The sequence below is a fragment of the Mauremys reevesii genome, linkage group 9, assembly GCF_016161935.1.
Source record: "Mauremys reevesii isolate NIE-2019 linkage group 9, ASM1616193v1, whole genome shotgun sequence".
Classification (NCBI taxonomy): domain Eukaryota; kingdom Metazoa; phylum Chordata; order Testudines; family Geoemydidae; genus Mauremys; species Mauremys reevesii.
The window spans coordinates 8763585-8777859 of record NC_052631.1 but is presented as its reverse complement, the minus strand read 5'-3'; the positions used below and the strand labels follow the sequence as shown (position 1 = coordinate 8777859).

General features: G+C 46.3%; 1 protein-coding gene across 1 annotated transcript in view; it reads right to left on the bottom strand.

Annotated features, from left to right (window-relative positions):
• MCF2L2 (MCF.2 cell line derived transforming sequence-like 2) overlaps positions 1 to 14275 on the bottom strand; it is a 293975-nt gene that overhangs the window by 165335 nt on the left and 114365 nt on the right. The window contains exons 8-9 of the mRNA XM_039488965.1: positions 8442 to 8591; positions 2257 to 2381 (exon numbers count right to left, since the gene is read on the bottom strand). Coding sequence (XP_039344899.1) covers positions 2257 to 2381; positions 8442 to 8591 — 275 coding nt within the window. The remainder of the gene's footprint in view (positions 1 to 2256; positions 2382 to 8441; positions 8592 to 14275) is intronic.

Genomic DNA, 14275 nt, shown 5'->3' with positions numbered 1-14275 from the left:
AAGCGTGCAATTTGCCCCCTATTTTAGCATCAAACTTGGACTAGTAGTAATGTGCTCTGCTTATATACTGGTGTTCTTTTGGCTTTTGCATCAAGTGCCTGTAATTTTCAAAGGTTGGGTGTTGACCACACTAACAACTTGAGAGGTGAGCAGAAGTCAATTGAAAATTCCCTAACCATCTTTTGCCCACAGCTCAGCATAAGCCAGTTGTTTAAAGGTCACACCAAAGGAGACTTCAAACAATAATCCCTGACACTGAGGCAGAACACCTGCAAACCAAGGTACAGAGAGCTTATACAGAGCCACTGGCAAGCCAGCAAGCCAGTCAGTGGGAGTTTTGCCAGAAGCTTCAGTGGGAACCAAGATTTGTCCCTATGTATTTAATGTAACCTGAAGGATAACCTGAAACGCACGGAACCACGTTCTATGCACTGTTCTACCCACTCTCAGGAGGAACGCTGGTTGTATTTCCCATAGGCACAGTCTGACTCTATGTTATGGCTCGCTCTCTCAGAACACAATCCCTCAGCTGCAGACAAACCTAGGCATAACTGGCATTTCACATCACTTGTTAGTTTCCAGGGCCGTCCCAGACAACGCTGTTTCACCCCAAGCTGAAGTAGCCGCATGATGTTTAGTGCTTCGCTTCCACTGCAGCACGGTGTGCGTTACAAGCTGCTGCACAGTGACTGTCAGCTCCATGACACTAAACAGAGCCCTTTGGGGGGGAACAGGGAGGACAGATCCATCTTGACTGAAGCTGTGGATGAGGCGCATTTCAGATTTTTCCATACCCCTTGTGATGCTGTATAGAAGGGAAGGTGACCGTCTACACTAAGATGGTCACCGCTGTTGTAAAATTGTGGTAAATCTTGGACAAAGTATGCCTTGTAAGGTATCATTGGAAAAGTTGTAATCCGCTGAGTATTATTATCCTGTTTAGATGTGTGTATCATCATTGTACGTGACGTTATGAAACTTTGCTGCGTGTTTGTAACTCAAACTTGTGGTGAGTCTGGGAAACACCCCCAGGTTAGCCCTTCAGCAATAATAAAAGGAGCTGTGAACGGGAGCCTCTGCATGTCATTTCAGAGACAGCATAAGCAGTACATAGCACACAAAATTTGCAATTCATATGAAGAACTGGTGGCCCAGCATGTACATCATGAAGTTGCTTAACTCCATAACGCAGCCAGGATTTTTCCAGGAGAGGAGTAAAGATATAAAAGACAAGAACAAAAGTTGCCCCCCTACATCTTTCCCCCGACATCTCTGGACTGATGAACTTTGACAAAACTTTGAACAAAGGATTGAGGTCCCCAATGCTATTTTGGCAAATTGAGAGATATATAAATCTACCAGATATAACAGCCCTGTTAGCATTTTGGATTTACAAGTTTTCATTCACCGGTAATGTAACTTACCAGCTTTAAACCTCTGCATAACTGTCACTTCTTTTCTTAGCTAATAAACCTGAGTTAGTTACTGAAGTAATTGGCTGGCAGCGTTGTCTTTGGTGAGATCCTGAGCATCTGGTGACCTGGGGTGAGTGACCGATCCTTTGGGATTGGAAGAACCTAATGTGTGGTGATTTTTGGTTTTAATAATCTGTCACTACTGAAGTCCAGTTTATCTGGGCGATAATATAGGCTGGAGGGCCTAAGGGGACTGCCGGTGGCTTCCCGGTGAGCTAGTATAGTAGTCCAGAAACACATGTTTGTTGCTGGCTTGGTTAAATCTAAGTATAGAATATACCACCAGTTTGGGAGTGTCTGCCCAGGTTGGGCAGTCTGACCAGAGATGGCTCTCTCAGCTGGAACCCATTCCAGACACCGGTGACATCTCTGTTTAAGGGGAACTCCTCCATCCACTGACACACACACACACATTCTGTTTTAACATGCACGCAGTAACGCCCCACTCCCACCTGGATTAGGAGAGTGTGGGCGTGGGCGGGACAGGGAGAGTAAGATTGCGCGTCAAGCCTTGGGCCTTGTAGTCAATAACCTCACCAAACAGGACCGAGGAGGCTCAAGGTTTCTTTGAACTGGCCCTGTTAGTTTCACCAGTTAATGGCTCCTACCTAGACCTTCCTCACACCAAACATGCAGTAGCATATTCCTAAAAACTCACTGTGAATTAATGATTAAAAAAACAACTGCCTACAACGACTTATTCAAATTAGGATTCAAATCACGTTTGCATGTTTCAGGGGGTCAGTTAGCAACCTGGAGGATGTAATCCCAATTCACCAACCTTTCCACCGTCGCTACATTCTCTAGCTCGTCTGGACTGAGTTTGCTAGTGGAGCTCCGCGTGACTGGCTCTCTAATACACGTCAGGAGTGTGGCCCCCTGCTTCACAGCTAGTTTCAGCTCATCCTGGAGAGAGACAAGCAAACAAACGCAACAGTTCAAATAAGGTTTTACCAAATCCCAGGTTAAGTCGTTATTTTTCTCTCTCAAAGGAGAAGCACTGCCATTGCCAATGGAGGGTATTTCTGTAGGGATTAAACATTGGAACAAATCAGGGGTGCTTGACGAGGAAGCTGCATTTATAGAAACGAAGAGATGCAACCTGACGTGATAAGTGACAATAATGATTTTGGTGTCTCTTGAGGGACAGAATAATTCTGGAGTTTTCTGGGGTTGTGACTGGCCAAAATGCTCCTTCTGTCATAGAGTTTAAGGCCAGAAGGGATCACTACCTCATCTCGTCTGCCCTCCTATATATCACAGGGCACTAACACCCCCCAGCACCCAGGCGCTAACCCCAACCATCAGAATTAGACCGAAGTATTGCAGACCATGGGAGATTAGATTATTCTGTGCCATAGGTAGAGAATAGGTGGGACTGAGGTGCACCAGTGCTCAAGACCCCCACGATGGCAGGAAAATGATTAAATGAGCTATACCCGGATAATCCTGGCAAGTGACCCATGCTGCAGAGAAAGGTGCAACCCCCCAAGATCACTTGACAATTTGTCCTGGGGAAAAATTCCTTCCTAACCTCACATATGGCAATCATGAGATCAGTTACGATTGTTAACCTTGCCCATCTATACTCTGTTGTTATCCCCAGTAATCAACAGGTGTCACCTTCCTTTACACAAATTATTTTGCCCATTTATAAACAGTTAAGCAGTTACAAAATACCAAGAATGGACTCCCAATAATTTAGGAAATCAAATGCTGGGCTCAATTTACCAAAAAAAGAGCCCTACCACAAGTGGGCCCACTCACAAAAATGTGATCTCTGTTAAAAATTCTCCACAAAAAGGCAGCCTGGGACTTAGAGACCGACATTCGATTCTCTGCTTCACTACAGACTTCCTGTGTGACCCTGGGCAAGTCACGGTGTCTCTGTGCCTCCGTTCCCTATCTGTACAATGGGGATAATAGCACTGCTAGGGTGGATAAAAATCAATGATTTTTTTTTATTAAAAAAATCGGATTTTTTAAATTTAAATCAGATTTTTTGATAAAATGCTTTTTAAGGAAAAAACCTATCTAAAGATAGTTTTTAATTAAAATAGTTTTAATTAAGATACAGCTCAAGATATCTCATCATGGAATAGGGATTATAAATTCTAATTCTATAGTATGAGACAATATATTCATATCATGTGTGATAGACCCAGGCCAGTTGGGTACAACAGAATAGCAGAAGGCAGATATACTGGCCACTGGATTAACAGTTTTCTGTTCCCTGACTGACCAGAGCAGGGGCTGCTCCAGGCTAATGAGAACACCTGACTCTAATTAACCTGCAAAGAGTCAGGTGAGGCCATTAAGCTAATGTGACCACCTGACTCTAATTAAGGCCCTGCTGATACTATAAAAAGGGCTCACTCCAGTCAGGCAGAGGAGAGCCAGGGAGCCAGAGGAGAGGAAGTGCGGCTGAAGGGCTGGTTACTGAAGACACCATCAAACCATCGTTAAAGGAGCCCTAAGGTAAGGGTGAAGAAGGGAGAAGCAGGAGAGCTGTGGGGAAGTGGCCCAGGGAAATGTAGCAACTCTGGCAGTGAAAGGTTGGCTGCCAACAACTGCTACCATTAGAGTCCCTGGGCTGGAACATGGAGTAGAGGGCGGGCCCGGGTTCCCCCCAACCCACCACTACAGGAACAGCTCCTGGGAGGGGAAGTCGGGTCCCTGTCAGGACAGGAGGCTGAACAGAGACTGTGGGAGTTCTCTCACCAACCTCCTTGCAGCCTATGATGAAAAGGGCTCAGTAGACTGTAACCCTGGCCCTAGAGAGAGAAGGGCTACGTGGAGGGTCACAGTGAGCCACTGAGGCAGCATAAACCGCCTAGAAGCGCAGGACCCACGGGAGCAAGGTCAGAGCTCTGCCACACATGTTTAAGAAAAGTTTTGTAAATGAACAAACAGGAAAGTTAAGGTGAAGACGACTGAGTTAGCCGAAGAAGCCAATATTTTCAATTTCTCACGTTGACCTGGCTGACATAGTCAATTTAATTTTTCTTTTAATATTTCATTTAACTATTTTAGTTAAAACCAATTTTAACAAAAACAAAATGGATTTTAAAAAACTCAAATGTTTAACTACATTCAAAGATTCATATGCTTGTTTTGTTAAAACATTATATGTTTACCATTGAAGAAAAAGAATCCAGAATACATAACATTGTTGTTTTAGTTAAATAAAACAATTTAAATGGTGGTGATCTCCTCCTAATACAGCATGGCAAGAAAATCCTCCAGATATTAATGATTAACCTGTTGAACTGGAGATATTTATGAAGTCATTGGGAGATGAACTATCTGCTTCAGTTACGTTTGGTAAATGAAATAACCAAACAATCATTTCTGATACAGCTGTACAACTAATCTGAAAAGTTTTCAAAATAAATCATTTAAAAAATGTATAGTGTGTACCTTCTAAAAATGAAACCTACATCTATCTATGTATGAGTTGTCAAGAGTATGTATTAAGGTTATAACAACCAACAAGAATGCACTTTTCCGTAGAAATCCATGATTAAATCAAGTCTTCCTGACTAGTGATTTAAACCAAATCCACCCTGAGCACCGCCCTAACCTAACAGGTGGTCTGTGAGAATAAACACATTAAAGATTGTGAGGTGCTCAGATACTGTGGTAATTGTGGCCAGGTAAGTACCCAGGGTGGATGGTAAGTAGAGGCACCAAGTGAGTAGTTTAAAGTTTGTTTTGACCAGAGATTAAAAGGAGATTGATTTGGTATCACCGGTGGCTTTGTGCAATTTGCGGCTGTGGCTGGGTTTGAATTCTAGCGTGCTCCTTTTGTGTGGCATGGCACAGTAAGGAACTAGAGCATAAAATTGCTCTGAAATGCATTTTAAAGTCTTGTGAGGATTTCCATGAAATAGTCTTTGCTACATCTGCATAAGTTTTTGTCTCACTGGGCTTCATTGTCACTCTCAGGCTGAGCTGGGCTGCACAAAGGAAAGTCGCCTTCATTTTAAATCGCTGGAGGTGGCGGACGCTGTAGTCAGTGCTAACTGAACAGAGCAGGAGTGAGCTGATGCAATAGCTATTTGAGAACACTAGAGGGAGCTCAGGGAAGGAGTCCAGGAAGAGGGAACAGCAAGATGGCCGAGAGCTGTTTCATCTATTTTTGTGAATTAATAAAAAATCAATTTCGTTTTAGTGCTTCCCTCCTTCAGACAAAATTTTAATAATGGATCTTCCTCCTCCGGCTATGTATATGAATGAGTTTCGTTGATGCAATCTGCCTCCGCTTTCTGCAGCAAAGCTCCTGAGACACTGAGTTACCTTACGTGGCAGGCTCCCATCTTTAATTACCCCCAGAATAAGGGCCTGATCCAAATCCCACTGAAATCAGTCGAAGTCTTTCCACTGACTTCCCTGGGCTGTGAATCAGGCCCTACACTTTCATGGGGGTTGCCCCCTTTCTAATGGCTGGGAACTGGACCCTCGAGGCCCCACCCCTGCCCTGCCTCTTCCCCTAGGCCCCGCCCCCTTCTCCACCTCTTCCCCCCAAGGCCCCGCCCTTGCACACCGCGAGCTGCACGAGCAGCCTGGCCCCGGAGATGGCAGTGGCAGCTGCTGCGCTGCCTCCTTCCTTCCGCTTAGGGTTGCCACCTTTTCCAAAGATTAAAAAAAAACCCAACAACCAGACATCAGGGCTTGTCAAATGGAACCCGGACACACCAGCCAAAACCCAGACTGTCCGGGTGACAACCCTCGCTTTCACCAAGCTAGTCCATGCTGACTTCAGGACTGATTTCCGAATGCGGTGCTTCCAAGGCTGCCAAGAGAAGAGGGCGCTCTCTTCAGTTCACTCAAATAACTATTTAGCATCCTTCTAGTACAGTTACCTCTGCCTGAGCCATCTCAACAGCACATTGACTAATTAAGATCTGCTCCTGCCTCTGCAGAAGTCAGTGGCAAAGCTCCCATTGATTTCAGCGGAGCACCGTCTGGCCCTACTACGACACTGTTGTGTCCCAGCCAAAGGACAGAATAGATCCAGGCGAAAAAGAACAATATCTAGTCTCCTAATTTCAACTCTTCCTATTAACTAGTTTCTGTCTGTTCAATGATTTGAAGAGCTAAAGCGCTGTCTAAATCTACATGCTATTATGAGCCCTCAGACAAACATGCCAGGGAAGGACAAAGAAAAACAGTGGCAAATATAGAGTGAATTCGGTGGCAGGAGCGGAGTCAGTGATTTCTGCAGCTCTAGGTTTGCTGAATGGTAGGAGTGCTGGTGAGGGAGACTCCTGTTAATCCTATTCTATCAGTAACACTGCTTTGAAGTCAGCTGCATCTGCCCAAGAGCCTATCAGAATCTCCTGCAAGGGGTGGTACTGGCAGTGCAGTGGATGCAGCTGCAAAACCCGAAAGCACACAATGGACCTGTCCAACAGCTGAAAAAATCCACTCAGAATGCAGGAGCTGAAATGCAGCGAGAGAATGATTCTGTTCAACTCCAAGGAGAGAGAGGATCTCATTGAATTTTAAGGCATCCCCCAACCACACGTGTGGCCTGGAAGACCGGGATTTAGGTTCCCGAGAATTCCCACCAGCAAGTGGACTTCATGGCTTGCTGTAAGAGTGCAATAGGTCTGCAATAACAGCCACACTCCTGTGGTTTTAACCTCTGTGCATTGATGTGCAGGGAGGGTGTTTCAACCCTTATTGATGCAACTGTAGCAACCATTCAGAAACATTCAAGTGCCATCCAATTCCCAACCTGCATCGCCCAGCTAAGCTTCAGGCTCAGCAGAGATGCGGCACAAACATTTACAGCTGCAGCCTGCACTCCTCTGTGCTGGAAACTCCTGTTCAATGTACAACAGAACAAGAATAATTAGTAATATTCTACGCTTACGTATACGTTCAAGTCCTATTGGTTTGCAGTGTAGACACAGCCCTCCTGGACTCACGCTCTGGGAGTCTGCCAAAAGCATCCCACGGGTCGACCTTCTTTGTCCTCTGGACAGTCAATTTTTTCCACACTGCACCACAAACTTAGGGTTAGAGTGGCCACATATTGGGAGGAATTCTGGGATACAGGTGGTTGGACTCGGGCTGCATAATGTACTGTAGATGCTGGAGCCCCAGGCTGGGACCCAGGGTTCAACAATTCCTAAGCTGGGGTTACAAATGTGTGTAGATGCTCAAGCCCTAAACGTTGGGCGTATATTGCACGGTAGACATACCCTTTGTATGAGTACACACAGCAAACAAGACCTTGTTTTTTAAGTTCTCTTCTGGAACATGAATGAATGTACACACACACACTTACTTTATCCACCATAGAAGGTCTTGGATGACACTGCCAGGATGTGGCCGTGTGTTTTGAGGGGCTTCATCTGCATCAGCCTTTTTTGGGGAACTCTCCGCCTCTGGCACTAGCCCTGGTGTTAATAACAATGGCAGTGCTGGAGTAGGGAAGCACTGGTGCTTCCTACCTCCACCTCATCTACACCTGCTCTGAGCTGCCAGGTTTCCTGAAAGGAACTAGCATGGCCAGGGAGCGTAGGTATTTCATACCCGAGTCTTAGACCACTTCCCCATAACGTGGTAAGTGAGATTGTCAATGCCAGGCATTGCCATCTGAAAGGAACGAGGCAAAACCAACTTTTAGAGCCAATCTACAGCACGAGGTAACACTCGTACCCATTCTGCCTTCAACCAGCACAGGAAAAGCCAGTCCTCTACCAGGCAACCCCAAAAAAGTCAGGACTCTTGTTCTAACACATCTATTGGCCAGCCGCTAGCATTAATTTAATGCCAGCTTCTGTAGCTTAGGTAATTACTAGTTATGTAGCAACTGGGAAAAAAAGAATGAGGCACTTTATCTTTCACTCCTCCCTGGAGCAAGCGAAGGCTGAATCAATGCAGAGAGCAAACCTGCTGTTGGGAAATCCAACAAGGCACCCAGGGGTAGGGCTGCCACGCAGCATTACTCACCTTCAGCTTGTTGTGGTGCTCCGTGTGGGAGGAGAGGAGTTCCTCCGTGCACTGCACATCGTTGGGAAGCTCAGTCTCTGCCAGGTCCGTTCCAAAGGTCTGTAGCATCTGTGCTGTCGTTTTCACTGTCATGGCAAAGTTCTCAATGGCCTGGAACAGCAGCAGCATTATACAGAGTCACAAGCTGGCTATTTCGCAGTTCAATAGTATTTCTTAGTGTATGGTACCATGCTCTGAAGTGGTGAATGTAACATACTGGTAAAGGGTGTCACGTCTCCCTCTAGTGCAGGGGTTCTCAAAGTGTGGGTCGGGACCCCATTTTAATGGGGTTGCCAAGGCTGGTGTTGGCCCCAGCAAGTCTGAAGCCAAAGCACGAGCTCCACCGCCCGGGCCTGAAGCCAAAGCCAAAGGCCCCCCGCCCAGGGCAGAAGCCCTTGGGCTGCAGCTTAGGCCCCCCACCCATGGCGGAGATCAGGTGGTGGGGTTTGGGCAGGTTCAGTCTTTGATCCCCTCTCCTGGGGTTGGGTAGTAATTTTTGTTGTCAGAAGCGGGTGACAGTGCAATGACGTTTGAGAACTGCTGCTCTAGTGGATGGTCCACTACGGGATAACAGGTTAATACTGCTACTAGCTAATGGAGTTAGTCCTTTAGCTCAAGCTGTAGAGTTCAGGGCTGCGGTGCTGCAGATCCCAGGTGCAAGTCTTGCTGACAGCCCAGGCAGCGCATCATCACATGAGGCAGATCAACAATTACAATCACCTCCATTTCCCTGCTGGGGAAATTCCCAGAGCGAATGTGACTTGCCCAAAGCCACAGGGTGTCGGTGTGGGAGCCAAGATTGGAACTTAAAGAATCCTGGCTCCTAGGCCTGTGTGAAGCCTACTAGAATATTCCGCAATGTTGAAAGCATTTATGTAAGGCCTTGTCTAGGCTGAGGGGACACTGAAGTACTCAGCAAGGCCTTTTCCGGTTAATGTTTTTATAGTCAGATCCTCACTGAGGGAGAATATCTGTCTACATCTCACGTATCAGGCTGTACAAATCCAGAATGCCCATCTGTACTTGAAGCAATATTCCACAGTCATCCCCTTCCATTCCTTTGCGGGGATTGCAATGGTCCCCAAACTTTTCAAGGCCGCAGCCCCCCCTTACCTCGTCCACGCTCACCCACCGCTGGGACCGGAAGCGGGGCTGGGGCTCCTGGGGCGGAGACGGGTATGAACAGGGGTAAGGGGGCTGAGGCTGGTGCCAGAGCTGGGGTCGGGAGCGGAAGCCATTTGTTGGGGGCCCTGGCTGGGGGTGGGATTGGGGCCGTGGCCGGGAGCGGAGCTGCAGATGGAGGCGGAGCTGGACCAGGTGATGCTCCCTCTCTACCATCCTTAGGGGCTAGCCCGAGCCCTGCAGCACCCCCTGAATGTTCCTCCGTGCCCCTTTCGGAACCACTGACATCTCATTATTGAAAACTTAACACAACCTTGAGTATTGTTGCCTCTCCACCCCTGGAACGCTCCTACACAACTATTTCTCACAACCAAATCGAGACCGATCAATTCTTTTCTTTTTTTAAGATGAAAGTGAGAGTTACGAAGGCTATGGAAAGAAGCACACGAACACTTCAAACCACTCACTCCCATACTAGTTTTTCAGGGTGAAATACTTTGATCAAACTCATCAGCTGTGACAAAAAGCTTTTTATCATGCATCAAGTAGCTGCATGAGATTTTTTTCTGCCTCTTACAAGAACACTGCCCTACTTTAGGCACAAGCAGAGGTTGCATTCCTTATAGCTGCTAGCAATTCCTACTTTGCTTTCCCTCTCCCAAATGTTTACACTCGGACCAAGCTAGTTAGACCAGTGCTCAGGAAGTTGTCAAGGCCAGTTATGCAATGCATAGATGCTGGTTGCTAGCTTGATTGCTGTAAGATTCCCTGCTCCGGTGAAGGCTGAAATTCTAGATTAACAACTATGCGAGCTGCATGCTATGTGCTCAGTGTAAAACAAATATTGGGAGACAGTGTTAAAAAAGGGCCAGAGAAAAATTTTAACCAATAAACCCTCCAAAACCCAGACACAGTATCTATACCACATACGGGCCCAGCTTAGCATCTTCTGTTCCTAATACACAAGACAGACTTTCCTTTAGCTACGTTTTTTTTTAAACTGAATGACATTGCAAGTTTGTGACCATTTGCAAAGCCCACAGATAATCCACATGTTTCATCCTCTCCAGAAGGGACAACAACTTCTTGTCTTTCGTAAAGGTATCTCTTCAGTACTGTTGAGACTCAGGGCCTGTTTCGCTTCTTTCTTAGGGTGAAATCCTGGTCCCACTGATATCAGTGATAAAACTCCCGTTGACTTCAATGGCGCCAGGAAGATCTCATTCTTACACTTGTGCATAGGTGCCGACACCATGGGTACTCTGGGGCTGGAGCACCCACGGAATAAAAAAAAGTGGGTGCTGAGCACCCACTGGGAGCCCCCCCAATTCATCTCCTTTTCCTCCCACCCAGCACTTCCTGCCTGCTGTGGATCAGCTGTTCAGCAGTCTGCAGGAGGCGCTGTGGGGGAGGGGGCGGGACGGGATGGAGCAGAGGCAGGGCGAGGGATTGGGGGAAGGTGTGGAGTAGGGGCGGGGCCTGGGGTGGAGCAGGGGTCCAGCATCCCCCAGCAACTCATAAAGACGGCACCTATGCACTGGTGTAAGGCAGGAGTGACTCCAATGAAGTCAGTGAAGACGCAAAGATTGGGTGCCAGGATGACAACTTGTCTACACAAGGAAGTTATTCCAGAATAACTAGGATATGAATTTAAGGTGCAAAATAGCTCTTCTGGTCAATTTCCCCACGTAGACAAACCCATAAGAGAATGGAAAATCAGACCCTGGGTCTGTTTGGCTAGAAAACAAGATCATCATGACTTCAAGGGGAGGGGGGAAAAGCTCAGCTTTATGAGGGCAGTAAACGCACACCATGTAGGATGGGAATTTAGCAAACCGAGTACCTTTTCTCAGCATGGAGGCGTGACACAGAGGCCCACTGGTGGATCGCTACTTGGTCAGCAACTCTTTTCAGGCCTGACATGCTCACTACACCTAACACGCTGTTGTCAAAATATTTATCCAAAAGGTGGCATCACTGGAAAACTAATAACTCAACGATTATTAACACTCTTATATGATGTACGTATGGCAAATCCACGAAGGACTTGTTACGCTGGAAAGATGGGACCAAAGTGTGCTTAAACCAGCCATGTCCAGAAGAGTTGATAAGTAGTTTTTCTCCAGAGAAAGAAGAGAGGCCAACACCTCAAGCCAGGTGTGTCCAAATTCAATGGGCTATTTGTTTGTGTGGGTTGCAGGAACAGATCATTTGCACTGTAAAAATCACCAACGGGGGAGTAGACTGCATGGAGTCTACACCAGACAGCACGGTGACCACACCCAGCAGGGAAAAGGAGCCTTGTCTTGGCTGCCTTTTCACAGACTACATTTCAAAGGTTTACTGGACTAGAAAAAGAAAGGGGAGAGAACCCCACAGTTATCCATTACTGGACAGATACATGAGGCCAGAGCTCTTCTACATCTGAGAAATGTCACTTTCTGAAATTAAGTTCCAGTCACAAGTGGGTTTTTTACCCATGAAAGCTTATGCCCAAATAAATCTGTTATTCTTTAAGGTGCCACCGGACTCCTCGTTGTTTTTGTGGACACAGCCTAACACGGCTACCCCTCTGATACTTAGTCACAGAAGTGTGGTTTTGCTTTTGTTTGTAACCATTTCTCTCTTTATCCCTTGAACCTGAACTCACTTTTTTTTAACAGAATAAACTTGTTTTATGTTTTATCTAAACCAGCCGAGTGCTTTGACGGCACTGAAGTGATTGTTAACGCCAGTCAAGATAACAAGCTGCGGTGTCTGTCTCTTTAAAGGAGAAGCAAATGTAATTGCTTCTGCACCTGTCCCAGGAGAGAGCTGAACACTGCAGGGAGACAGATTTGGAGAAATTCGGGATGGGGGGGAGTGTTGGAGTCACTGTGCAAACAGTAGCGGGGCTGTGGAAGCCAGGGTGTGATCTGTATGCTTGTCTGCTGGCTGTTCACGTCTAGGTTGGGAGCCACAGCTGCATAGCCCTGAAGACCCCCAGAGCTACAGGGCAGGCAGTGACACAATCCTTTACTGGTCTGGGCTGAACCCCAGAACGTCACAGCAGGGGACATGAAAGTCCCATACAAAAGCAAGAGGCATGAAGCAATGAGGACGTCGCTCCCTGTGAGAAAATAAAGCCCTTCGTGATGTGGTTTGTCATAAGGAACTAGCCAGAAATACTCAGAGACATTTCTTCTGAGAGTTTTAAGCCTGCATTGGTGGTCAATAATAGAGTTCGGACAAAACCAACCACTGAGCTCAGAACACTTGCCGACTTAGGGTTTAGTTCCACACATCCCCAGCGGTCCCAATCCTACAGGCAGATCTGCCCAGATGGACCTCGGCACTGCTCACGGCCCCAGTGAAATCAATCCCTTTCCAGATCAGGGCCCAACTTTGCATCTTGCTCCTTTCTGCATAAGAAGATGAGCCAACACCTTGGTTCTTAACAGTCCTGAATTTGAGATAAGGTCTTTGCAGCTGCCATCCTTTCCTAGACAATAACGTATTCGTGTGTATGGATGATTAGTCACTGGAATACATTAATCAACCCAAGAGGGGGGGATTAAACATCCAAGCAAGTAACAAGTTCTTTCAAGGTCAATAGAAGAGAAAAGTCTTTCTTTGTGCCTTCCAGTTGAAATTATTACTGCCATACTGTTCTTGGGTTATTGAAGAAATCAGACCCACTCTGTCATGCATTTTTACATAATGAAGAAATGAAAACAAAGGAAAATATACTCCTGGGGGAATTCTGTGTCATTGCACATGCACAGAGTTCATCGCCTCCACAGATTTCTTTGCTTCCCCGCAGAAAAATGACTTATGATGAGGAAGTAAAGGGAAGCCGCAAGAGTGATCACGCGCCCCTCCCTACCAGTGCAGGCAGGTCGGTTTGGGCACCTGGAGCAGCTGGTAGAGACATAAATCACTGCTGGAGCAGGGGGGCTGGGCAGTCATGCATGTGTGAGAGAGAGAGAGACACTCTGTCCCTCTCACTCACTATTGCAGTATGCTCAGCATGGAGGGGCTTGGCTTTGGGGTGTTTCTGAGGAGATAGGTATGGGGCAGGCTCTGTCCCCTCAGGCAGAGCAGAATGTAGCAGCCTGCCTGCTTAGTGAATTGTTCCCATTGTTCTTAGTGAATTCTCCCAGGAGTATAAACAGATGCAAAAATTTTAAGGCTCCTTTACATTGTGAGAGTGGTGTAAAGGAGCCTTATTGTAACGGACAGTGTGGCCTTATAAATGCTTATGGTGCTTTAGCAATTAGAACTGGTCTAAATTTTTGGACTGAAAAAATTTCCTATCAAAATGTGCTCCATGAACTGTTTGCTACTGACCTCTCCGGAGATGGTCGGTAGCCAATATAAATTGTGAGTTTGAGTCCCCAGCCCTCAGTTGCTCTTCAGTTGCCTATGATGTAACACTGAGCATATGGCTGCTTATATTTGTTGACTAATAACTAGAAGTAAAGGGTGAATACTAGCTACATTACTATTAGACAAAGGGGGTTTGGGGATTTCCTCCAATGCTCCCCACTCCCATTCTCCATCCATTGTACTGTAGGTTTAATTAAATTATCAAAATAATTGAAACCAGAGTGAATATATTGCATTATTTTAACAAATAAAATATGCAGAATTTTGCAGAATTTTAAAATATTGTGCATAGAATTTTTAATTTT